This window comes from Microcaecilia unicolor, chromosome 4, assembly GCF_901765095.1.
Source record: "Microcaecilia unicolor chromosome 4, aMicUni1.1, whole genome shotgun sequence".
NCBI lineage: Eukaryota > Metazoa > Chordata > Amphibia > Gymnophiona > Siphonopidae > Microcaecilia > Microcaecilia unicolor.
This window is the reverse complement of record NC_044034.1, coordinates 19253336-19279839: the sequence shown is the minus strand read 5'-3', so window position 1 is coordinate 19279839 and position 26504 is coordinate 19253336. Positions and strand designations below refer to the sequence as shown.

The 26504-nt window shown below is 44.8% G+C and overlaps 1 protein-coding gene across 3 annotated transcripts in view; it reads left to right on the top strand.

Moving 5' to 3' along the window:
* WDR73 (WD repeat domain 73) overlaps positions 1-25853 on the top strand; it is a 74840-nt gene extending 48987 nt beyond the window's left edge. For all 3 annotated transcript variants that reach the window (XM_030200005.1, XM_030200004.1, XM_030200003.1), the window contains 3 exons: positions 13929-14093; positions 21779-22153; positions 24237-25853. In XM_030200005.1, coding sequence (XP_030055865.1) covers positions 13929-14093; positions 21779-22153; positions 24237-24463 — 767 coding nt within the window. In that variant the 3' untranslated portion in view covers positions 24464-25853. The remainder of the gene's footprint in view (positions 1-13928; positions 14094-21778; positions 22154-24236) is intronic.
* Positions 25854-26504: the final 651 nt, after the last annotated feature.

Below are 26504 nucleotides of genomic sequence, written 5' to 3'. Positions count from 1 at the left end.
CAATTTTTTTGTCTTCAGATTAAAACTTTATCTGTTGTTTTTTGTTTTGTTTTATAAGTTGTATGGCTCCAAAATCTATAGATTCTGTCCATGCCCAAAACATGGCGGAAAGATCCAGAGCTTTGACGCCACTTCAAGTGCTTAATTTGCTTGGGTGCGGACCATAAATAGAGCAAATACAAATATTATGCTTGGATGCCTTTTAGAGCAGGAGCAGATTGCCTCTCTCATCACTATGATGCTAAAAGGTTGCTTTAAATGCAGAAGGATGAAAAGGGGATCTTCAAGTTCTCTCCATACAAGTCTAGAATTTTCTGTAGAATGACCCCGAACCCCCAGTGGCTTCAAAAGTTGAGTCATACTCGAAGACTACCAAGAGGCATATTTTCAAAGCACTTTGGGAGGCTAAGTTCCATAGGTTTCTATGGAACTTTGGGAGGCTAAGTGCTTTGAAAATGAGCCTCTAAGTGTCATTAAAACTGGTACGTGCTTCCTCAGAGGTTTCTAGGCATTCATTGTATCCATTCTTTGAGTGCCTGATGTAAAGATGGCTTTATCAACCTCTTCCAAAGTGCTTGAAAAAAGGTAAGCATGTCAGCTCTGCAACTGTTCAGGCCAAGTGCCATTGGCTGAATACCTCCTTTGTATATCAGCTCCAACACGTGTCCAGCGCAGAATGCATAAATGTCAGACACAGCACAAAACCTATTTAGTTCACCCAGCATAGACCTTGCCTGGCCTACCGGAACTGAAAGTATCAGGTCAGGAAGTGTGAAACCTGACGGATACTGGATAGTCAATTCAATACCCCAGAGGTGGAGACGCAGTTAGCTGACTTGTTGAATGAGGTGCTTCTGGAAGATGACACCAGCACCATAGAAGGAGTGACGGACATCACTGTGAAAAGTAACCACCCAGTGAGCTTGGTGTTAGAGGTTTACCCTGAACCTGGGGACCAGTGGGTACATTTACAGTGGTTCTTTCCCCTTATTATTTGGGTGACATCATCTTAACTCCCATTCTTAAAAATAAAGCGGAATCCCAAGCAAGGGCTAGTAACTACAGACATGTTGCTTCAATTCCATTTTTCATCAAGGTTATGGAGACTATAGTTACCACTCAATTGACATTGTACTTAGATAAATTCAGTATCTTGCATTATTCGCAATTAGGATTTCGATCTAACTTCAGTACAGAGACATTATTATGTACATTATTATTGTGAGGGAAAACAGGCCCTTATAATCCAGTTCGACTGATCTAGTGCATTTGATGTCGTGGATCGTATAGGAACATGACGGCAGATAAGGGCCATATGGCCCATCCACAGTAACCACTAACTCCTCCTTTTCCTAAGAGATTCCATGTGTCCCACGCCTTCTTAAACTTTTGACTCAGTCTTCGTCTCCACCACTTCCACTGGGAGGCCATTCCACGCATCCACCATCCTTTCCGTGAAAGAGTATTTCCTCAGATTCGTCCTAAGCCTATTTCCTCTTAACTTCATCTTATGCCCTCTCATTCCATATCTTAAATAATATAGGTATCACAGGGAATGTTTTGAATTGGTTCTGAGGCTTTCTTACAGCAAGAACCTATTCGGTGAAGTTGGAGGGAGTATACTCTTGAGAAATGGGATGCAGTCTGTGAGGTTCCCTGGGGTTCTTCACTATCCCCGGTCCTTTTCAATGTTCTTATGGTCTCATTGGGATATCTGTTAGAAGCAGCTGCCCACAGATCATCCAAATCCTCATCTCCGGAACATCCATGGGCAGCACCACATTACATTACATTACCTTGGTGGAGGAGTGGCCTAACGGTTAGTACAGTGGGTTGCGGACCTGTGGCGAGAAAGGATTATGCATTTCCCCGCATGTACAGTGGGGGAAATAAGTATTTGATCCCTTGCTGATTTTGTAAGTTTGCCCACTGACAAAGACATGAGCAGCCCATAATTGAAGGGTAGGTTATTGGTAACAGTGAGAGATAGCACATCACAAATTAAATCCGGAAAATCACATTGTGGAAAGTATATGAATTTATTTCCATTCTGCAGAGGGAAATAAGTATTTAATCCCTCTGGCAAACAAGACCTAATACTTGGTGGCAAAACCCTTGTTGGCAAGCACAGCGGTCAGACGTCTTCTGTAGTTGATGATGAGGTTTGCACACATGTCAGGAGGAATTTTGGTCCACTCCTCTTTGCAGATCATCTCTAAATCATTAAGAGTTCTGGGCTGTCGCTTGGCAACTCGCAGCTTCAGCTCCCTCCATAAGTTTTCAATGGGATTAAGGTCTGGTGACTGGCTAGGCCACTCCATGACCCTAATGTGCTTCTTCCTGAGCCACTCCTTTGTTGCCTTGGCTGTATGTTTTGGGTCATTGTCGTGCTGGAAGACCCAGCCACGACCCATTTTTAAGGCTCTGGCGGAGGGAAGGAGGTTGTCACTCAGAATTGTACGGTACATGGCCCCATCCATTCTCCCATTGATGCGGTGAAGTAGTCCTGTGCCCTTAGCAGAGAAACACCCCCAAAACATAACATTTCCACCTCCATGCTTGACAGTGGGGACGGTGTTCTTTGGGTCATAGGCAGCATTTCTCTTCCTCCAAACACGGTGAGTTGAGTTCATGCCAAAGAGCTCAATTTTTGTCTCATCTGACCACAGCACCTTCTCCCAATCACTCTCGGCATCATCCAGGTGTTCACTGGCAAACTTCAGACGGGCCGTCACATGTGCCTTCCGGAGCAGGGGGACCTTGCGGGCACTGCAGGATTGCAATCCGTTATGTCGTAATGTGTTACCAATGGTTTTCGTGGTGACAGTGGTCCCAGCTGCCTTGAGATCATTGACAAGTTCCCCCCTTGTAGTTGTAGGCTGATTTCTAACCTTCCTCATGATCAAGGATACCCCACGAGGTGAGATTTTGCGTGGAGCCCCAGATCTTTGTCGATTGACAGTCATTTTGTACTTCTTCCATTTTCTTACTATGGCACCAACAGTTGTCTCCTTCTCGCCCAGCGTCTTACTGATGGTTTTGTAGCCCATTCCAGCCTTGTGCAGGTGTATGATCTTGTCCCTGACATCCTTAGACAGCTCCTTGCTCTTGGCCATTTTGTAGAGGTTAGAGTCTGACTGATTCACTGAGTCTGTGGACAGGTGTCTTTCATACAGGTGACCATTGCCGACAGCTGTCTGTCATGCAGGTAACGAGTTGATTTGGAGCATCTACCTGGTCTGTAGGGGCCAGATCTCTTACTGGTTGGTGGGGGATCAAATACTTATTTCCCTCTGCAGAATGCAAATAAATTCATATACTTTCCACAATGTGATTTTCCGGATTTAATTTGTGATGTGCTATCTCTCACTGTTACCAATAACCTACCCTTCAATTATGGGCTGCTCATGTCTTTGTCAGTGGGCAAACTTACAAAATCAGCAAGGGATCAAATACTTATTTCCCCCACTGTAAATAAATATTTTCCTTTCAACCTGTGTTTACTGAGGGCCCAGTGCTGTGTCCACGGAGTCACATTATCGAAGGATTGGAATCCTGAAGGGGAAGCTGGGGAAACCTACTGAGGCAAAGCTTCTAATCTAAGGAGTCGACATTGATATCGCTCCAGAGTCTCTTGATGTATTATCACTACTACTACTTAGCATTTCTATAGCGCTGCCAGGGTTACGCAGCGCTGTACAAGTTTAAACGTGGGAAGGACAGTCCCTGCTCAAGAGAGCTTACAATCTAAAGGTAACAAACTATGTAGTCAGTGTAGGTATCATGAATGGGGAAGGTGGTTAGGCGCTAAAAGCAAGGGAGAAGAGATGGGCTTTGAGTAAGGACTTGAAGATGGGCAGGGAGGGCGCATGGCGTATGGGCTCGGGAAGTCTGTTCCAGGCATAAGGTGATGCGAGGCAGAAGGGGCGGAATCTGGAGTTAGCGGTGGTGGAGAAGGGTACAGATAGGAGTGATTTGTTCTGAGAGCGGAGGTTACGGGTGGGAACATACGGGGAGGAGGGTAGAGAGGTAAAGGGGGGCTGCAGATTGAGTGCACTTGAAGGTCAGTAGGAGAAGCTTGAACTGTATACGGTAACGGATCGGGAGCCAGTGAAGCGACTTGAGGAGAGGGGTGATATGAGAGTATCGGTTCATGCGGTAGATAAGGCGTGCGGCGGAATTTTGGACAGATTGAAGGGGGGATAGGTGGCTAAGCGGGAGGCCAGCGAGGAGAAGGTTGCAATAATCAAGACGAGAGGTAACGAGTGAGTGGATGAGGGTTCGGGTGGTCTGTTCAGAGAGGAATGGGCGAATTTTGCTAATATTATAGAGGAAGAAGCGACAGGTCTAATGTTTTAAAGTACTCTGTAAAGGCCTGCCCGATCTTTCGACTATCTGTTATTAAGTTCCCTTTTGCATCTCTCAATGCAGTCACTGTCCTTGGGGCTCCCAAATTTCTAATCAACCTACCTAACATTCTGCCTGCCCGGTTACCAAACCTCTGCAACTTATATTTGTAAAACAGGGCGGACTTCATCTCCTTTTCATGTAATAGGCTATTTAACGCCGCCTGAATGGCTTTTAGATTCTCTAAGGAGACTGGTGTGGGGTGGTGAAGATGTATTCTTTTTGCCTTTTGCAACTGGTGCTCCAAATTCAGGATGCCTGCCGCCTTCTTCCTATTTTTCATACTACAGTAGGCTATAATGGCACCCCGCAGGACCACTGCGATTATTGGTAGCATTTATAGTGTCCTTCTGAAAAAGCCATCCCCATTCCTCTCTCTCCTTCCCTCCATACCTCTTGGTTCCAGCCACCTCCTCTTTTCACTGGTGAGCTTCAGGCATTGCTCCTTTTGCAGGCGTAAGAAGTCATTATTTATCATCCAGCGTTTTTTTTTTTTGTCTTAAACAGAGCATGTTTTAGTTACACTAGCTGTAAAACATACTGGTGCAGTGTCCTGAAATAGCACCATGATGATATAAAACAAACATTTACATAGCTGCGAAAAGTTTTCTCTTGCCCATACCAGAATTAAGCTGTGCATTGGCTTATTTGGCTTTAACAATAAGATAAATAAAACAGATTGTGGGTAAAAGAGAAAAGAGGTCGTTGGAAGTCTCAGCTCTTATTAGAATTTAGTGAGCTATAATGTTGATTTGACAGATTTATTTATTTTTTTACGTCACAGAATTTTAGGTATCCGTATAAAAATGCTCATGCGCTGTCCAGCTGTCACCGTTACCAAGTAAAAAAACAAAACAGGATTCAGGTCTCCTAGCAGACCTTCCTGCATGTTGACCAGGAAGATTGGGTGCATTTTGGAGGCAGTAATCACAGATCTTGGCCGTCTTCAAATCTAGGCTAAAAGCACACCTTTCTGATGCTGCTTTTTAACATAGGCAGCCGAGACCCCTCAGGCTTACCGGGGATTTGTGATAACGAAATAATAACAGGACTCACAGTATTTCTTAACATGGCACAACTTGGCTGCAGCTTTATTTTAAATACAAACACCATGAGAGGGAGGCTCAGGGTATCTTTGGGGGGGGGGGGGGGAAGTGTGGACAAGGAATACAATAGACAGAGAGGATAATGGTATATAGAGCTTTAAGAAGCACCAGTAAGGCAGTGAACCTTTATCAACACATTAAATATAGGAAAATGAAGAGGTTGGCTAGGACTAGACCATGAAAGGATTACGAATGAGCATGGAGTTTTTAGAAAGACGGGGGGGAGGGGATGAGTGGGAGGGGAGGGGGGATAATAGTAACAAGGGGTTTCAATCACGGAATAATGTAAGGTGTTACTACTGGAATTACGGTTTGAGTTTAATGTAACATGCTGACTATTGTTTCTTTCAGTGTACATGGCAAAAGTGAAGGTAGTAAGGGGGGAGGGGGATAAGAGAGGGTACTGTTATAAAAACAAAAACTGATGATCGCAACTTAAGATTAATGTACATAAGAACGATAGCTTTACAATTTGTTGTGTATGTACTCTAATGGATGTGTTACCAGGTGGAATCATCAATAACAATGTTGACACATAAATGCAAACACCATTCCACTGGTTATACCCAAGCCAATCAAACCTTCCAGCTTACTAGCCAACCCAGTCCGCCGCCATTAGCAAGACTGACCAATCATATACAGAGCTCCCCGCCGCACAGCAAGGGAGCTCAACCGTAAGCGCAGCTGTCCCAGCTGCCTAGCTTACTCCCTCAGGCTTGGGTACCCCGCCAAAGCTGCGACATAATACAGATATGTTTACGTCAACTTCATTTCGGGAGGGGGGCTGGGTGCTGGCTGATGCCCAGAAGCCCGGACGTCTGGGCTCCGCCCTGGAGTTATAAACCCCCCTTGTCTCCCCACCCACCTCAGCGGGGTGCTTCTGCACGGCGGGAAAATTCCGTACCGTTCCCAGCTCGCACCCCGCTGGCACTTGTGCGCATGCCCATCGGGGCACGGCGCCATGTTAGTGGTGGCTCCGTGCACCCGGGGGGCACTACTCCTTGGTTAACTCTTTACTCACTTGTTCAATAACCATGTCTGTTTTGTCATTCCCACCTTAGTAATTCCCTTATCCCTTATTTGTCCTAATTAGATTGTAAGCTCTGTCCATCAGGGACTGTCTCTTTATGTCCAGTGTACAGCGCTGCGTACGTCTAGTAGCGCTATAGAAATGATAAGTAGTAGTAATAGTAGTCTTGGGATTCCGTAATCTTTGCTACTCTTTGGGATTCTGCAGAGTATCTTGCTATTCTTTGGGATTCCGGAATCTTGCTACTCTATATCTTTATCCCTTATTTGTCCTGTTTGTCTGACCTGATTAAATTGTAAGCTCTGTCGAGCAGGAACTGTCTCTTCATGTTCAGAGTACAGCTCTGTGTATGTCTAGTGGCCCTATAGAAATGATAAGTAGTAGAGTGCCCCAATCATATTGCATAGATGTGTATAGGTTTCCTCAGGAGCATACTTGTACCATCTCCAATGCATCCACATTAATTTCTTCTTAGCCAGGAGACTGGAGCCATGGTGTGTAGGTTAGGAGGGGAAGAGGTCTAAATTGTGAGGCAAACGCTTGATGGCCCTGAAAGAAGGTCTTTAGTACCTTATCCTCTGATATCCCTGGAAGTAAATGACAGTGAGTGAGACTGAGCAGATTCACAGCAGAATAAGGCTGTCAACATGGTTTTGACGTCATACAAATCTGTTGAATGTGATCATTTTACTAAGGAATTTCTCATTGCAGTTTCTGTAACTAAACTATAAATAAAGTTTGAAACTCCTTATATCTATAAAGAGGGCCGTTTTCAGACTGGCTGCAAACTTTTAATCAAGTTTCAAAGAGATTGCATGTATACTTAAACGAATGAATATTTCAAAGTGGAGAGTTGCACGGGGACAGAAATCTTTCCCATCCCCACCTGTCCCCACTGGAATCTTACACATCCCCACCCATCTCTGCAAGAATTTAACCCGTCCCCACAAGAATGTAACCCATTTCCACCCAGTCCGGCAAGAATTTAATGGTATATTAAAAAAAAAAAAATTCCAGTCGACTCTTTCAGTCTCTGTGGGTTCGAGCCACAGCACTGCAGGCAAGGAAGGAATGGAAGTTGGAAGTTGGAACACTGGTGCGCACATGTAAGACTCGTCTCTGATTCACTGGCACTGTATGCTGAGAGGTCTGTCACATGCACGCTCCAGTAGGTCAGGTGACATCTGATGCTTGTGCCTTTGTCAGAGCTGAGGTCAGCGCATCAGCCCGGGAGCAGAGAGGATTAATTGTAGTTTAGTAAGTGACGCCGGATAAAGACCTGAATGGTCTATCCAGTATGCCTAATGATCGACAATCAACGCGATATTATATAGTTGATTATGCTCTCTCTTTGGCATTTCTGGGACATAGACCATAGAAGTCTGTCCGTCCCTATCCTTATATTCCAACTGCTGGAGTTGCTGTCGAAGCCCACTCTAGTCTATTTGTCTTCTCATTTGTGGAACACAGACCGTAAAAGTCTGTCCAGCACTGTCCTCATGTAGAATCTCAAATAGTAGCAACAGTGGAGGAGTGGCCTAGTGGTTAGGGTGGTGGACTTTGGTCCTCAGGAACTGAGTTCGATTCCCACTTCAGGCACAGGCAGCTCCTTGTGACTCTGGGCAAGTCACTTAACCCTCCATTGCCCCATGTAAGCCACATTGGCCTGCCATGAGTGGGAAAGCACAGGGTACAAATGTAACAAAAATAAAATAGATACTATTGGAGATTCTACATGGAATGTTGCTACTATTGGAGATTCTACAGGGAATGTTGCTATTGTGCTATTGCACTAGCAACATTCCATGTAGAAGCCTGCGCGGCCACATTGGTGATCTGCAAGGGCCGACTTCAAATAGTAGTAACAGTGGAGGAGTGGCCTAGTGGTTAGGGTGGTGAACTCTGGTCCTGGGGAACTGAGGAACTGAGTTTGATTCCCACTTCAGGCACAGGCAGCTCCTTGTGACTCTGGGCAAGTCACTTAACCCTCCATTGCCCCATGTAAGCCGCATTGAGCCTGCCATGAGTGGGAAAGCGCAGGGTACAAATGTAACAAAAATAAAATAGATACTATTGGAGATTCTACATGGAATGTTGCTACTCTTGGAGATTCTACATGGAATGTTGCTATTCCACTAGCAACATTCCATGTAGAAGGCTGTGCAGGCTTCTGTTTCTGTGAGTCACAGAAGCAGAAGCCTGCGCGGCCACATTGGTGAGCTGCAAGGGCCGACTTCTACATGGAATGTTGGAATAGCAACATTCCATGTAGAATCTGAAATAGTAGCAACAGTGGAGGAGTGGCCTAGTGGTTAGGGTGGTGGACTTTGGTCCTGAGGAACTGAGTTCGATTCCCACTTCAGGCACAGGCAGCTCCTTGTGACTCTGGGCAAGTCACTTAACCCTCCAATGCCCCATGTAAGCCGCATTGAGCCTGCCATGAGTGGGAAAGCGCGGGGTACAAATGTAACAAAACAAAAATTAATATGGAGTGGAGATGCCCTGTAAAATTTATAAACTCTGTAGATCAGTCAAGCAGCAGTATTTACAGTTGTCATTCCTTAGTGCCTAGATACACTGCATTGTGAGAGAACAAGGGGCTCATTTTCGAAAAAGAAAAAAAAACGTTTAAAAAGTGCTATAAAGAACCATTTATTTCTTCTCAAAACGTCCAAATTGGTATTTTTGAAATCTGTTTTGCAGACGTTTATCTAAGATTTTGTCTGCAATGCGTCCAAATCAGAAGGGGGTGTGTTAGGGGGGGTTCTGAAGACGGGATTGGGGCGTGTCTAACATTTGGATGTTTTACAGTCATAATGGAACAAAACGAAGAAACGTCTAGGGTGACAACTTCAGCGTTTTGGTCTAGACCTGTTTTCACAACAAATAAGGCACAAAAAGGTGCCCTAAATAACCCAGTGACCACTGGAGGGAATCAGGGATGACTTCCTTCTTACTTCCCCAGTGGTCACTGACCCCCTCGCACCCTGAAAATATGTAAATAAATATAGAACTCACCAGCTTCAAATGTTACAGCCAGGTCCGTTAGAGTAGCATACAGGCCCTTGGAGTACTGTAGTGGTGACTGAAGTGCACTGTAGACAGGTGGACCCAGGCCCACACCTCCCCCTACCTGTTACAATTGTGATGGAAACTGTGAGCCCTCCAAAACTCACCAGAAACCCACTGTACCCACATATAGGTGTCCCCTATTGTAGTGCTGTGCAGTTGAGGGTGGTGGGTTTTGGAGGGTTCAGCACACAAGATAAGGGAGCAACGGTGAGATGTGTACATGGGAGCATTTATATGAAGTCCACAGCAGTGCCCCCTATGGTGCCCCATTGCTCTCCTGGGATGACTGGGGGGACCAGTCTGCTTAAAAAAAATTGTGACCCCTCCTACATCCCAATGGCTTGATTTTCTACATTTTTTACTTGTACTTTTTTTTTTTTCCCCAAAATGGCCTGAAACAAATAAATGCACTGCGCACAAAACCTTGTTACAAACGGTATTTTTGGAGAAAAAATAAAGATAGATGTTTTGCTTTTTTGAAAATGGTTGCATTTCCTATTCCAATTTTGGACATTTAACAAAAAACATCCAAAGTCCCACTTAGACGTAATATCGAAAATGCCCCTCCAAGTGTTTATACAAGGAGTCGAAAGGTAGAGGTTGGAAAGAAAAGTCTGATTCTCTTTAATCTCCAATGGTCTTAAATGCATTGGGGATTACAGAGTTGACTTGCGGGCTCATTTTCGAAAGAGAAGGTTGCCCATCTTTCGACACAAATCGGAAGATGGACGTCCTTCTCCCAGGGTCGTCCAAATTGGTATAATCGAAAGCCGATTTTAGACGTCCCCAACTGCTTTCCGTTGCAGGGACGGCCAAAGTTCAAGGGGGCGTATCGGAGGCGTAGCGAAGGCGGGATTTGGGCGTGTCTAACACATGGACGTCCTCGACCCATCATGAAAAAAAAAGGGCGTCCCTGATGAGCACTTGGATGACTTTACCTGGTTGTGTTTTTCTTACGTCCAAGACACAAAAATGTCCCCAAAATGACCAGATCACCACTGGAGAGAATCGGGGATGGATAACCTCTCCTTACTTCCCCAGTGGTCACTAACCCCTTCCCACCCTCAAAAAATATCTTTCATAATATTTTTTGCCAGCCTCTATGCCAGCCTCAAATGTCATACTCAGGTCCATGACAGAAGTATGCAGGTCCCTGGAGCAATTTTAGTGGGTGCAGTGCACTTCAGACAGGCAGACCCAGGCCCATCCCCCCCTACCTGTTACGTTTGGGGACGAAACAGCGAGCCCTCCAAAACCCACCAGAAACCCACTGTACCCACATCTAGGTGCCCCCCTTCATCTATAAGGGCTACGGTAGTGGTGTACAGTTGTGGGTAGTGGGTTTTAGGGGGGGGTTGGGGGGCTCAGCAGATAAGGTAAGGGAGCTATGTTCCTGGGAGCAATTTCTGAAGTCCACTGCAGTGCCCCCTAGGGTGCCTGGTTGTTGTCTTGGCATGTCAGGGGGACCAGTGCACTAAAAATGCTGGCTCCTCCCAAAGGGCTTGTATTTGGTTGTTTCTGAGATGGACGTCCTTGGTTTCCATTATCGCCGAAAATCATAAACGACCAAGTCTAGGGACGACCATCTCTAAGGACAACCAAAATTTCAAGATTTGGACATCCCAGACCGTATTAGCGAAACGAAAGATGGATGTCCATCTTGTTTCGATAATACGGTTTCCCCACCCCTCCATCGAGACGTTTTGCGAGGACGTCCTCAACAAAACTTGGACGTCCCTTTCGATTATGCCCTTCATGGTCTTCACAGGTACTGATCAATGATGACCCCTAATATTTTTAGTTTAGGCTAAAGTGGGTAAGTTGTGTAATTGTGAAACTGTTATGCTCAAGTATCTTATAGGGGTTAGATATAATAAGGAATTTAGTTTTGTCTCTATTTAGTTTAAGATGGAAAGTAGATGCCCAGTCCTCCATCGTATCCAGGATCTCACAAAACATATTTAGGATATCCTGAATCTGATTTTCAAACAGTACATAGATGGTGGCATCGTCTGCGTTTATGAATGAACTGAAATCTTTGGCCTCAAGGAACCAGCCTAGAGGTTCCATCATAATATTGAAGAAGATAGGAGAAACTGAGGTACTCCACAATTAGGTGACCAAGTTGAAGAACCAGATCCTGACATTTTAATTTGACAAGTTCTGGATTTGAGGAAACCCTCAAACCATTCAAGGACAGCCCCACAGATACCTAAGTCATCCAGCAGTGTTAATATGTCATGATCAACGATATCGAACGCACTAGACATATCAAATTGTAAAATGATGATTTTACTTCTTGTACTCACCATTCTTTTGAATTTGGATAAAAGTGTGGTAAGCACTGTTTCAGTGCTGTACGATGGTCTGAACCCTGACTGTGAATTATGTAACAAGGAGGAGTGGGAGAGGTATTCCATTAGATGTTTGGCAACCAAGCCCGCCATGACTTTCACAAACAAGGGAATTGATGCAACTGGTCTATAGTTAGTTACATCATTAATTTACATATGCAAATTAGTTATCTGATAAATGTCTTCACTCAATAAAACTAAAAACATGCAGCATTCCACACTGCATGTGCTTTAAATGCTTTTAAGGAATTCACTTCCACTGGTATGTTTTGGGCAGGATGGGAAAGTAATCACATATTATTGTAACTAAATCTACCTGTACCAAATGCAGGTGTGAAAGCCCCAGAACATGTTGGTTTTTTTTTTTTTGTTACATTTGTACCCCACGCTTTCCCACTCATGGCAGGCTCAATGCGGCTTACATGGGCAATGGAGGGTTAAGTGACTTGCCCAGAGTCACAAGGAGCTGCCTGTGCCTGAAGTGGGAATCAAACTCAGTTCCCCAGGACCAAAGTCCACCACCCTAACCACTAGGCCACTCCTCCACTCCGTTGCATTGGCTTCTTATAAAAGCAAGAATTATCTTTAAAACTTGTACATTCATCTACAAAATCATCTGTGGGTTGGGAAGTTCTACCATGCTGGACATGGTAGAACTTCCCATTTCTAATGCTATTATTATTTTTATTAGCTTTTGTATAGCACTACCAGACGCACGCAGCGCTGAACAACTGACACAGAGAGAGTCCCTGCTCAATAGAGCTTACAATCTAAAACTACAGACAGACAAGACAATTAAGGGCGAGGGAAGTACCTGCTATACCAGGTGCAAGGGACTAACTTACTCTGCACTTCCCCAGTTACAAAAATATTAAGTATAAATCTGTACTGACTAGAGATTTTTCTCATCTGGGTACTAAATGGTGGAATTTTATCCCAAGCGAAGTTAGACTCATTAGTAACTGCTTGTCATTCTGGAAGCTCTTGAATGCCTTCCTTTTCAATAAGTTCTTATATTAAGATGTTTAATGCAACTGTTAAATTAGAAATGCTAATTCTCTCCATTGTCTAGAAATCTTGGGGGGTTTTTTCTTCATGCCATCACTTTTGTGTATCTGTTAAAATTCCAGCGCATCAAGTTATTATTGATTGTTAGCCACATTGAACTGGATATATAAATTCGGGTAATGTGGGATAAAAGTGTGTAGAAATAAATCACTATTTACCTGTATAAATGGTTTTAAATTGTGTTCTCTGAGTAGAAGCCCTTCTGAATAAGCTGCTTTCAAAGTCCTGTTGTTCGCTATAATGTAAACTTTTTATATAATACTAGTAAAAAATGGCCCATTTCTGTATGAAAGGAAACGGGCAGTAGCAAGGTTTTCCTCCACCCTCCCTTGCTCTCTCCCTGTGTCCCCTCCAAGTCCCACGGCCCCCTTTCCTCCCCTCCGATTTCCATCGCTTCCTCCCTCCCTCTGTCACTGTCCTTCACTCTGTCCTACCTCCAAGTTCTAGTCCTCCCTCTGAGTTCCAGGCCCCCCTCCGTCCCTCCCCCCATCCCCCAACATGCATGTCGCCCCCCCCCTCCAAAATCGCCAACCCCCTCTCCCCCTCTCTTACCGGGGTCCCGGCGGCAGCGTTGAAGAGCGAGTAGGCTCAGCGAGTCTGCTGCCTTCCCTTCTGTTCACTCTGAGCTGTGACTCTGGTCCTGCCCTCATTTCCTGTTTCTGCAAGGATGGGACCAGAGTCACAGCTCAGAGCGAACAGAAGGGAAGGCAGCAGAATCGCTGAGCCTACTCGCTCTTCAATGCTTCCAGGCCAGTGACGTCAGTGTTATCTACTGCATGAAGCAGACCACCTCTGGCGGAAGCCACGGTCCCAGTCAACTTCAGAACGTTGGAGGTGAGAATTATTATATAGGATGTAGTTTTGACATCTTTTTTTTTTCTTTTCAAATAGATGCTATTAAACCCATAAGTAATATCTACGCTGAAAGTAAAGGGGAGAACAATTGGACTAAAATTGCAACTACCTCAACAAATTCATCATGTGTCCTTCACGGCTCAGCGGTCAACAACATACATATTACAGAGCTTGAGTCCAAGAAGAGTGTCTATAAGTTAGGTACGCTTTAGCCCGTATTTGAAGGATCATTGACTGCTTTCATTACAGATGAAAATACAGACGAACCGAAGCCTTCACAGTCACAAAACCAAGCACAGTGAAGGTGACTCCAAGAATAATCAGATGATGTTCCAAAGTTTGTACCCAAGTTTGTAGAGATTTGGGCCTTTCACTCTCTAATCAAGACTGGTCACATATCTCCAAGAATACTTTTCAACTGTCCATCTCTGTGAGCTTTGTGGAGAATGGGTGATAAAATCTCTTTATGGGTGATATATGTCCCCATCATGATTGGCTCCAACTTTCCCATCTCGGAAGAGTCAGTGATGGAGAGACTGTGGCAGGAGGGCACCTACGTGCATATGTAGTGGGAATATGCTTTTTGTTTACCACTTTTGGAAGGAGTGGGTGAGAATGTTTTCTAATGAGGCGGGGCTAGTGGTTGGGAGGCGGGGCTAGTGCTGGGCAGACTTCTACGGTCTGTGCCCTGAAAATGGCAGAAACAAATCAAGGTCAGTTATACACAACAAGTAGCACATATGAGTTTATCTTGTTGGGAAGACTGGATGGACCGTGCAGGTCTTTTTCTGCCGTCATCTACTATGTTACTACGTATTGAACAACATCCAAAACTCGACACGAGCTGTGTTTTGGCCTATCGAGCATGCCTCAGGAGCCTTCTAAAGGATGTCAATGTGGTAAAAGAACTTGCAGTTTTTAGAACAAATAAGCGATCGTGCCGATTCCTTAAGCTACTCTCTGCTGGAGCTGTGCCTCACCGAAGAGCAGCAGTGTCGAGCTTTTTAGTCGAGTTCTCCTTCCTGACTTCGGCGAGGCACAGCTCCAGCCGAGCATAGCTTAAGGAGTCGGCACGATCGCAAGGGGCCGCAGTGGGAATTGAGCCCGGTTCCCTGCTTCTCAGGCCACTGCACCCAGATGCAACGACGCTGTTTCCTTATCTGAAGCCATGAAGATTGATCTGTAAACATAAGGGGGGGGGGGGATGGGACTTGATTTACCACCTTTCTGTGATTTTTACAAATATGTTCAAAGTAGTTTACATAGTATATACAGTTACTTATTTGTACCTGGGGCAATGGAGGGTTAAGTGACTTGCCCAGAGTCACAAGGAGCTGCCTGTGCCTGCAGTGGGAATTGAACCCAGTTCCCCAGGATCAAAGTCCACTGCACTAACCACTAGGCTGCTACTCCTCGCACGCTGGATGCCACAGACTGAACCACAAAGGTGTATATTGCTGAAAAGCAGTGTGACAAACAAAATCCTCAAAGGAGCAGCGCAGTCTCTGCTGCTGGGTCAGCGCTGCTCCGATTTTGTTTGTCACATTCCTTTTTAGCAATATATTTATTTTTGTTACATTTGTACCCTGAGCTTTCCCACTCATGGCAGGCTCAATGCGGCTTACATGGGGCAATGGAGGGTTAAGTGACTTGCCCAGAGTCACAAGGAGCTGCCTGTGCCTGAAGTGGGAATTGAACTCAGTTCCTCAGGACCAAAGTCCACCACCCTAACCACTAGGCCACTCCTCCACTCATCTTTGTGGTTCAGTTTGTGGCATCCAGCATTCAATAGCTGTTAGGATTGCCAATGGTGTTAAATTTATAGCTCTCTTCCCTGATTGGTTCTGCAAATTGCTGATTTGATAGTATTGACTCCTGAGGGAGGCGTGTTTTACGCCGAATCCCACAACTGTGTTGAGTCAACGTTTATTTATTTATTTTGTATTTTATTACTTGCCCTTGTGTTGGAATTTCTGTGGTCGCTTCATCATCGGTCCAATTTTATATCTTCACAACTTCAGTAGCTTCTAAACTGCACACAGCATCAAAGACATTATGAAACTTATCTGCTGGCAGCTGGTCCCTGTGAATATTAGCAAAGACTCATAGAGGGAAGTTTCATAAGCTGTTTTTTTGAAGTTGAGGGAAGCTGATGTAACAGGGTAATGATTTGTTTATTTTTTTTTAAAGGCAGCATAGGCGCCTCTGTGCCTTTCTGAAACGAACGTACATTGGATCCCAGCAGTGCTCATGCTCTGAAGGTATAATTGTGTGCTCGGATTTTGTGCTGGTGGTTGCCCAGATTGCATCCCTGTGAATGCCTACACACGGGAAGGGTGAAGGCGAGGTCATGGGATTCGATATGCAGCCTTTATTTATTTTTTATTTGTTACATTTGTATCCCACATTTTCCCACCTATTTGCAGGCTCAATGTGGCTTACATAGTACCGTAATGGCGTTCGCCAAGTCCGGTAGAGAAACAAATACAAGGTGATGTTGTGGTCCAATAGAGGTACAATGGGGATCGAGGAGAGGAAAGGTTATATAGTATCCATTACGAGCTTTGGTTATGCTGTGTTGCAGAGTGTAGGTATTTATGTTGGGTCGGTGGGGTATGCTTTTTTGAACAGGTTGGTTTTTAGTGTTTTCCTGAAGTTAAGGTGGGTGGTTTATGTTTATTATAGGCATGTACTTTCTCTGTCCCTAGTGGACTTACACTCTTAAGGTTTTGTACCTGGGCAATGGAGGGTTAAGGGATCCTTTTACCAAGCTACTACTACTACTTATCATTTCTATAGCGCTACAAGGCATACACAGCGCTGTACACCATACATGAAAAAGACAGTCCCTGCTCAAAGAGCTCACAATCTAAATAGGGATAGGCACACAGACAGAATAACTAAGAGGTAAGGGAATTCAGGAGGTGGGGATAAAAGGGTACAGGGCAAGTGAATAGTGGTTAGGAGTCCAAAACAGCGTTAAAGAGGTGGGGTTTTATCCTGGATTTGAAAACGGCCAAAGACGGGACTAGACGTACAGGCTCGGGAAGTCTGTTCCAGGCATGAGGTGCAGCGAGATAAAAGGAATGGAGTCTGGAATTAGCAGTAGAGGAGAAGGGGACAGATAAGAGAGATTTATCCACAGAACGGAGTACCCGAGGGGGGGCGTAGGGAGAGACAAGAGTGGAGAGGTACTGGGGAGGGCAGTACAGTGAATGCACTTATAGGTCAGTAAGAGAAGCTTGAATTGAATGCGGAAACGGATAGGGAGCCAGTGAAGTGACTTGAGGAGAGGGCTACTGTGAGCATAGCGACTCTGGTGGAAAATGAGTCGCGCAGCAGAGTTTTGGACTGATTGAAGAGGAGAGAGATGGCTAAGTGGGAGGCCAGTGAGAAGCAGGTTGCAATAATCTAGGCGAGAGGTGATAAGAGTGTGGCTAAGGGTTCTGGTAGAATGCTCGGAGAGGAAGGGACGGATTTTGCTGATGTTGTTATAGAGAAAGAAACGACAGGTTTTGGCAATCTGCTGAATGTGAGCAGAGAAGGAGAGAGAGGAGTCGAAGATGACCCTAAGGTTACGAGCTGATGAGACAGGGAGAATGAGAGTGCCATCCACAGAAATAGAGAAAGGGGGGAGAGGAGAGGTGGGTTTAGGGGGAAAGATGAGAAGCTCAGTTTTGGCAATGTTAAGTCTCGGATGACGTTGAGACATCCAGGCAGCGATATCGGATAGGCAGGCTGATACATTGGTCTGAATGCTGGATGAGATTTCGGGGGTAGAGAGATAGATCTGGGAGTCATCAGGGTAGAGATGGTATTGAAAGCCATGGGATGATATCAGAGAGCCAAGGGAAGAAGTGTAGATGGAGAACAGGAGAGGACCGAGAACAGAACCCTGAGGTACACCGATTGGTCGTTTCTTTCTTTACAACATCCGCAAAATCCGCCCCTTTCTTTCCGAGCACTCTACCAAAACCCTCATCCACACCCTTGTCACCTCTCGTTTAGACTACTGCAATCTGCTTCTTGCTGGCCTCCCACTTAGTCACCTCTCCCCTCTCCAGTCGGTTCAAAACTCTGCTGCCCGTCTCATCTTCCGCCAGGGTCGCTTTACTCATACTACCCCTCTCCTCAAGACCCTTCACTGGCTCCCTATCCGTTTTCGCATCCTGTTCAAACTTCTTCTACTAACCTATAAATGTATTCACTCTGCTGCTCCCCAGTATCTCTCCACACTCGTCCTTCCCTACACCCCTTCCCGTGCACTCCGCTCCATGGATAAATCCTTCTTATCTGTTCCCTTCTCCACTACTGCCAACTCCAGACTTCGCGCCTTCTGTCTCGCTGCACCCTACTCCTGGAATAAACTTCCTGAGCCCCTACGTCTTGCCCCATCCTTGGCCACCTTTAAATCTAGACTGAAAGCCCACCTCTTTAACATTGCTTTTGACTCGTAACCACTTGTAACCACTCGCCTCCACCTACCCTCCTCTCTTCCTTCCCGTTCTCATTAATCGATTTGATTTGCTTACTTTATTTATTTTTTGTCTATTAGATTGTAAGCTCTTTGACCAGGGACTGTCTTTCTTCTATGTTTGTGCAGCGCTGCGTATGCCTTGTAGCGCTATAGAAATGCTAAATAGTAGTAGTAGTAGTAGATAGAAGTGGAAGAGGATCCACCAGACTGTACACTAAAGGTGCGAAGCGAGAGGTAGGAGGAGAACCAGGAAAGAACAGAGCCCTGGAATCCAAGTGAAGACAACGTATCAAGGAATAAGCTGTGATCAGCAGTGTCAAAAGCGGCGGATAGATCAAGAAGGATGAGGATAGCATAGAGACCTTTGGATTTGGCCAGTAACAGGTCGTTGGAAACTTTTGTAAGTGCAGTTCCAGTAGAATGAAGAGGGCAAAAGCCAGATTGAAGTGGGTCAAGAACAGATTGAGATGAAAGAAAGTCAAGACAGCGGCGGTGAACAGCACGTTCAAGTATCTTGGAGAGGAAGGGGAGGAGGGAGATGGGTCGATAGTTGGAAGGATAGGTAGGGTCAAGTGAAGGTTTCTTAAGGAGTGGTGTGACTACGGCATGTTTGAAGGCATCAGGAACGGTCAAAGTGGAAAGTGAAAGATTGAGGATATGACAGATAAAAGGGGTGAGAGCAGGAGAGATGGTGTTAAGAAGGTGAGTAGGAATGGGATCGGAGGAACAAGCTGCGGTAAAAGGCCCTGCGCTAGTGACGGGAGCCATTTTTGCCGAGCCCTGAGACCCTTTTTAATACAGTGGGTAAAAAGGCCAAAAAAATACATAGCCATGCAGTAAGATTTCACTTACCGTATGGCCATACGGGGGGGAGCAGAATGCCACCAATGAGGTGGTGTTAAGGACTCCCGCGCTAACCCAGCAGTAACCAGGTAACGCATGGCGCTGCTTGATTGCCGCCGGGTTAGCACCTGCAGAAATATTTTTTTTAAATATTTGCGCTAGTGTGGGAAATAGTGCGTTGTGGGGCTGGAACTACGCTGGTGGTAGCTCCGGATTGGCGCTGGGCTTTTACCGCCCCTTTGTAAAAGGGGCCCCTAAGTGAGTTGCCCAGGGTCACGAGGAGCTGGTGTGCACTTATTCAGCCACGTGGTTTTATAAGCGCCCTTTTCTGTATGTAAAACGCTTTATGAAATTAAAGGGGAGGAGGCGGGAGAAGTGTCAGCTGGGTACGCTAATCCTTCTGACCTGGAACTAAAGAATTATTATTATTATTTATTACATTGTACCCCGCGCTTTCCCACACATGGCAGGCTCAATGCAGCTTACATAGTATAAAGAATTACAAAGTCGTAAAAAGAATGATTAAAGAAGCCATTTCCTCTAACCCTGGTATTGCTTCTAAATTGTTTGAGGCTTTGGCTCCTATCAGTTCCTTCTCCTCATTTGCTGTTCTCTTTTCCTTCTCCCTGTGCTCGCACACGAATGCGTTTGCCGCTAGCTTGAAAAACATGCTGTTGATGCCAGCAAAGTTATTCCAGAGTTCATCCGTCCCGTGTGGATTGGAGTTTAGCCCTCCCATGTTTGAAGCACGGATTCAAACAGATACAGTTAGAGACTTCCGTTAATATGAACTATGGGGTTACACTGAAACTTCTTCCATCTACAGTGACTGAAAACAGAGAGAGAATAAATACAGAGCTATTTTGGGTGGTGGTTAAAAGAGTCGTTGCTGTAATTTGTTTTATTGAACGGTGTTTCCTTTCGAAAGAGAGATGAAGAATGTTGAAAGCTTCTGCTTCTTAGCTACTCCCACCATCATGAGTTTCGGTTGGGATCCTGGTATTTCTGACTGTCATCCTAACTGTAGATCACAGAACAAATCTAGAACAGAAATATTGGAAAGCAAACTCAGGATCAGAGATGAATTTTTTTTAAAGGGATGTGTGATGTAAGTAAAGAGATACATCCAGAAGGTGATTTCGGAATGGTTGGGCAGCAATGGCATAAGTTAAAAGCTGATTTACATGTGTAAATTGCTACACAGGTATAATGACAATTTTAGGAAAGCCACTAGTTATAGGTAAAATGCTGATGGCGTACACATATTTGAAAGAGGCATGGTTTAGGTAGAGTAAATAAATCTTAATAGTAATAATACTAATAATAATCATCTTCAAGGCATATGAGTATTGTGCCTTTGACATAGGCAGTACATAGTGGAGGAGTGGCCTAGTGGTTAGTGCAGTGGAACATGGAATGTTGCTACTATTTGAGATTCTACATGGAATGTTGTTGTGTGGAGGAGTGGCCTAGTGGTTAGTACACTGGTCTTGCAATCCAGAGGTGGCCAGTTCAAAATCCCACTGCTGCTCCTTGTGATCTCAGGCAAGTCACTTAACCCTCCATTGCCTCAGGGACAAACTTAGATTGTGAGCCCTCCTTGGACAGAGAAATATCCAGAGTACCTGAATGTAACTCACCTTGAGCCACTACTGAAAAAGGTGTGAGCAAAATCTAAATAAATAAATCTGAAGGGGCATTTTCGATATGACATTTAAATCCAACTTTGGCTGTTTTGCTTAAAATGTCCAAAGTTCAAGTGGGGAATATAGCGATTTTCGAAACTGAAGAAGATCTATCTTTTTGTTTAGAAAGAAGGCCATTTGCTAGTTCTTTTTGTGCTCAGTGTGTCTATCTTTTTGGTCTAGGATTCTTAGTAACCTGGCCACACAGACATCTCAGCAGAGCAGTGGGGCCCAACGCGGGCTTTCCTCTCGCTAAAAAGGAAGAACCGCCGGGCTACCGCAGCAGCTATCCGGTACTACAAAAAAATATATATTTTGTAGTGCCGGTGTGTACCCTGCGGTAATCACTGCCAGGTTAGCACAGGAGCCCTTACTGCCGCCTCAATTGGTAGAGATAAGAGCTCCCCCTTGAAATGGCTTCACGGCAAGTGCTTTACTTGCCACATGGCCAATTCCTGCAGAAAAGCAAGACCTATCTTTTTACCCACTGCGGTAAAAGGGGGCCTCGGCACGCCAGCGCAGGCCTCCTTTTGCCGCAGCTTGGTAAAAAGATAGGTCTTGCTTTTCTGCAGGAATTGGCCATGTGGCAAGTAAAGCACTTCGCCGGCAAGGACATCCTCAGGAAAACTTAGGCGTCCCTTTCGATTATGCCCCTCTAAGGCTTCGTAGTAAAAGGACCCCTTTGAAAATTGCCGTCAAAACAGTTTTTAATTTTCAAATAAAAGTATGGTGAATTTCTAGCATTTGTTATGAAGTTCAACTAGCCGTATTCTGTGGGGCTAGATTTAGAATCCGTTTTATTCTGAATCTATTTCAGCATAGTGCTGGTGGTTGTATTTTATTTTATTTTTTTTACATTCCCCGTCTTTCATTGTCCTCAGGAGAGAACAGTAGCGATGCCATCAGCAACCTTAATTTCCTGGACTGTTGCACGTTTCTTGTGTGCACCGTGAAGGGACAACTGTACCTGGCAGATACACGAGAAGCACAAAGTGTGATGAAAAGTCGTGCAACACCTTCAACGCTGTCAGGAGAACGGTGGTGCATGGGAGTCAAACATGAACTACAGGGAGTGAGCACAACTGGGCCCTCGGTTGCAAGTCTCTCCTCTGAAGGGCGAATGACACTGACGGATGTGCGAAACTTCTCCGTTCCTGTGAAAAGGGCAAACTGCAGTATTCAAGAGCCCGGTTCAAACTGGGATTTGATGTGCATCGCCTGGGCTCCACTTTTGGATGACAGCCTTTCTATTTCAGGTAGCTATAATAAAATGAGCATTGTTTTTTTTTGCTTGTACATTAGTATGGATTTACGTCTTGCTCCTTTTGGGTTTAATTCAATTACAGTTAATCTCTACTGGAGTAGTGGTGCCATAAGCCTTTACTTGTAACTGTATTGCAGGGCAGCTGTCCAGGGGGGCCCGGCAGACCTTATATGGTGTGTAGCCCCGCCCAGCGCATCCCAGGATACACTGGGCAGGGCTAGGCGCCACCATTTTGCAGCGTCGGAGGAGGGAGGCAGGCAGGCAGGCTGGCTACCTCCCTCCGACGACCCACAAGGTAGGGAGGTGGGTGGGTAGGCAGGGATCAGGGGGGAGGGGCGGATTGATCACTGGACCACCAGGGACCCTTTGCTGGGGGATTGGGGGGGGGGGGCTGGAAACCCACCAGATCTCCAGCCCTCTTTGAACCTGGGGGGGGGGAATCGTCGGGGGGACCGGAGTTCCGCCGGACCTCCAGCCCCCGTTGCTCGGGGCAGGGGTAGTTGGGGCCTGGTGGTCCCATGGACCTCCAGCCCCTGTGTTTGACAGGTTTGGGCTTTTGAGAGCTGGGCTTACCACCGCTTAGTAAAGGACCCCCTAAGATCTGTGTAAATGTTCCCTTTTTTATTAATTTCCAAACCACTGCCCTTAATCTGAGTTACTATAATAGTATTTGAAAAGGAGAAACACTTGATGATCTGACCAGGGCACCATTAAGGCCCCCTCCAAATTTAAGCTTTTAGTACTGATTTAGGAAGATCCTATGATCAGTTCCCTAGACAGTTCCTACGTGTTTGAGGACATTCACTGTCTGAATGAGGACACGAGGGTAATGTTAAAAGGAAATTCTTGACAGTTGTGCAACTTAGTAAATCAATGTAGATTAAAATCAGCTGTCACCGCAAGCACAGGGGACCTCGAACTAATCTCCTGGAGCAATTGCTGTAGGTGCTTCATTGTACCTTTGCTCAGATCTGTGGGGCAATAAAGAAGCAGTAACCCAATAAAGTTTTCAGATCTAGCCCTTACCAGCAGACAATCAACAGCCCAATGCTTTCCCAGGTCCATTTCTTATTGTAAGTGTTCAGGTAACATTGTCTAGGCCAGTGTTTCCCTAGTCCGGTCCTGGAGTACCTCTTGCCAGTCAGGTTTTCAGGATACACAGTGAATATGCATGAACTTGGACTTGCATTGGTCCCCATTATAAGCAGATTTCTTTTATACATATTGGATATCCTGAAAACCGGACCTGCAGGACCGGACTTGGGAAATGCTGGTCTAAGCCTCAGATGACAAGAAGAGAAATGCAGTGACTGAGACAAATGTGGTAAAGCATTTTAAACATCACACTAAAAATAGGTCGGTCTTGCCTGTTATTTCTGATCTAACCTGTTTTTCAATTTTTGCTGTAAATGAGGAAGTGGGAAAGGATCGGAAGAGAAACCAAGATGCATATGGAACTTTTACATTGTTATTTTTGGAGTCCCTGATTCCATCTTCACTCTTTCCTCATGAAACCAAAAAAACAAATTTGCATTGCTCCTGACTGTTTATAAGTGTAAACCAGTGACCAGCAATTCATATCTGGTTGCAAAATCTGTATGCAATAATTTTCCATAGCATGAATCTGAAAGGAATTAGTTACAGGCGTGCATTGATTTAACCTTAAAGATGGGAGCTGCCCAGTCCTGGCATAAATTAGGAAATGTGTGCATCTTATCAGCATGCCATGACATTCTACCACAAGCTGGATGTGAGGTTATTACTGTAACACTTTTCTGCATCCTAAAAGTATAGTATTTGTTTGTTAGTGTTTTTAAAACATTAATTGTGGTCCTCGATGTTCCAAGTTTGCTTTTCTGGTGCCGAAATACTGGCATATATTTGGTCTAATGACCAGATTACTTTCAATATTTTGGTATCCTGATGATGGACGTGTTTGGAGGTTTCAAGAGCTGGGGTGGGCCTGAGTTTTCCTTTTCCTTGATGAGGTTAAGGGGGTCAAAGGGGAGCAGAATATGTACATTGTCAGTTTATAGTTTATGCTAAAAAGTGTTTTTTCTTATTTTGTGTCGAAGGTTTCAATGGAACTGTGCAAATCTATGACTCAAAAGCTTGGCATGTGTCAGCAGCGGAAGTGGAGCCCATCTTCATTCATAAGGGACATGCCATCACTTGCCCAGGAGAGGCTTTGTTAGTCACTGCTCATGTGTGGCATCCATGTAAGCCCAGGACATTGTTATCTTCAGCATCTGATGGGTCTTTGCATGTGTGGGACTGGAAAGAGATCCAAAGCACTGACTGACACCGTTTGTATATGTGCATGTTCAGAATCATTCAGTTTTCTGTTTTATAACCTTGTATTGTATTAAAATCATGCTACCGTGATCTAATGTGAGTTTTTGTGTGCATCATTTTGATTATAAAACAACTAATAACAAAAATCATTAGTCTCTTCATGAATGGAGAGTTCCATGTGTGCAGGCTGGACCATGTCATGCCGCTAATTGGTTATCTGTTAGCAGTAAGATCTGGTTTAACATTCAGATGCTTGCCCATTGTGTGTATATTATACAGGGATCCCTCTTTTATCTGTCCCCTTTTCTTTGATATCAGCTATGCTGCACTTTTTGCTCTTCCCCAGCCAATCTTACGGTTGTCCCTATGATGGCTAACCTTAGGTTGGACTCTTCTCGAAAAAAAAAAACCCTTCAGTTGTTTGGCCCCATCCTTGTGGAATTCATTATCATTAGATCTTTGTTTAGAGTCCTTGTTAAGTATAAAGCAATATAGACTGTATGATTAGTATAATCATACAGCCTATATTGAGACACTACGCCAGCAGACAATTACAAAGGTCTTTATCAAGACCACTCAACCTCAAGATCCATGTTTTGAACCACACGAATCATCCAAGACCACTCTATTTCAAGATTCTTTTTTTGAACCACAAGGATCATCCAAGACTCCTGAGGCAGGCCTGTGGCCGAAACACAGTTTCTGTGTCGAGTCATTTAATAAAGTGGTACTCTGAAATCGTATATCCCGTTTCCCTGGAGTCATTGGTCCACTTCCCACTCTCTTTACACTGCTACATTTACGTGGGAGTGAGTGTTCATCCACTTAGGTGGATCACCTTCTCCTTTTTCTGATTTCTAGACATAAAATGTTAAAGGGATCTCACATCTTGTCCATCAGCTGCCTGCTGGGAGGTTATTTACTGCAAAACCACAAGAAGCCTTTCAAATCAATTCCTAAGGCCAGAACTACAAAGTTGTTACTTAGGGTTTGAATCCGCCAGAATAATTGAAGATGGGTATTTAGGGCTAGATTCAGTAAATGGCACTCAAAAATCACTGGTTTGCTCACCTTTATTGCATCTACAAGTGATCTTCAGATACAGGTCAGCACCATTTGACATAGTCCTAGTTACCATGGAATTACTCCATATGCTCTCTGTTGATTTTGCCATTGATTGTTGCTTGTTTTATATATCCATGTAATACATGTGAATTCATTTTAGACTATTTTATATTTTTATTCTTATTATTTATATTATCCTGTTTTATATGACTCTATGTACTTACTGTTTTATTTTAACTCGCTGACTCTTGAGGCAGGCGTTCGCTGAAACATGGTGCCATGTCGAGTCTTATCCACTGTATTTTATTCACCAATAAAGGATATTTCCTCCATCTCTTGTCTCCGGGGTCGTATTTGGAAGTGTCCTGTTGATCACGCTACTCCTTTGTCCTTGTATTCCCCTCATAGTGGATCCAGTTTCTCCACTTTTGTGTTTGGTTGCTGTTTTGACTCAAAAATCTGCCAAAAAAACATGGCAGTCACTTAAAGATGAGCACCCATTATAGAATACTAGTAAAAAAGCCCCGTTTCTGATGCAAATGAAACAGGGGCTAGCAATGTTTTCTTCTGTGTGCATGTGGGAGTGTGTGTGTCCCTGCCCTCTCTCCCTTCCCCTGTGCTGTCTGTCCCCTCCCCCCTTGGAGTCGAGTCCTTCAGTGTTAAGTTTCCTGCTCTGCTGTGTTTGTTACAGAGATAGTGAGGGCTTCTGCCCTCTCTTCCCTCCCCCCTCTGAGTCCTTCACTGTTACAGAGACAGCGATTTGATTTCGTGCTTTGTTGTGTTTTCCTTCACTGTTTGTGTTACAGAGCCAGCGATTTGATTTCGTGCTCTGCTGTTTTCCTTCACTGACTGTGTTACAGAGAGGGCGGGGCAGACACTCATAGGGAAACCGGATATCTCGCCCCCTTCACACTTCCGGCTGGAGGCTTCATAGAACGTTGGTTTTGCCTTTTATATAGAGAGCTCATTCAGTGTCAATTTCG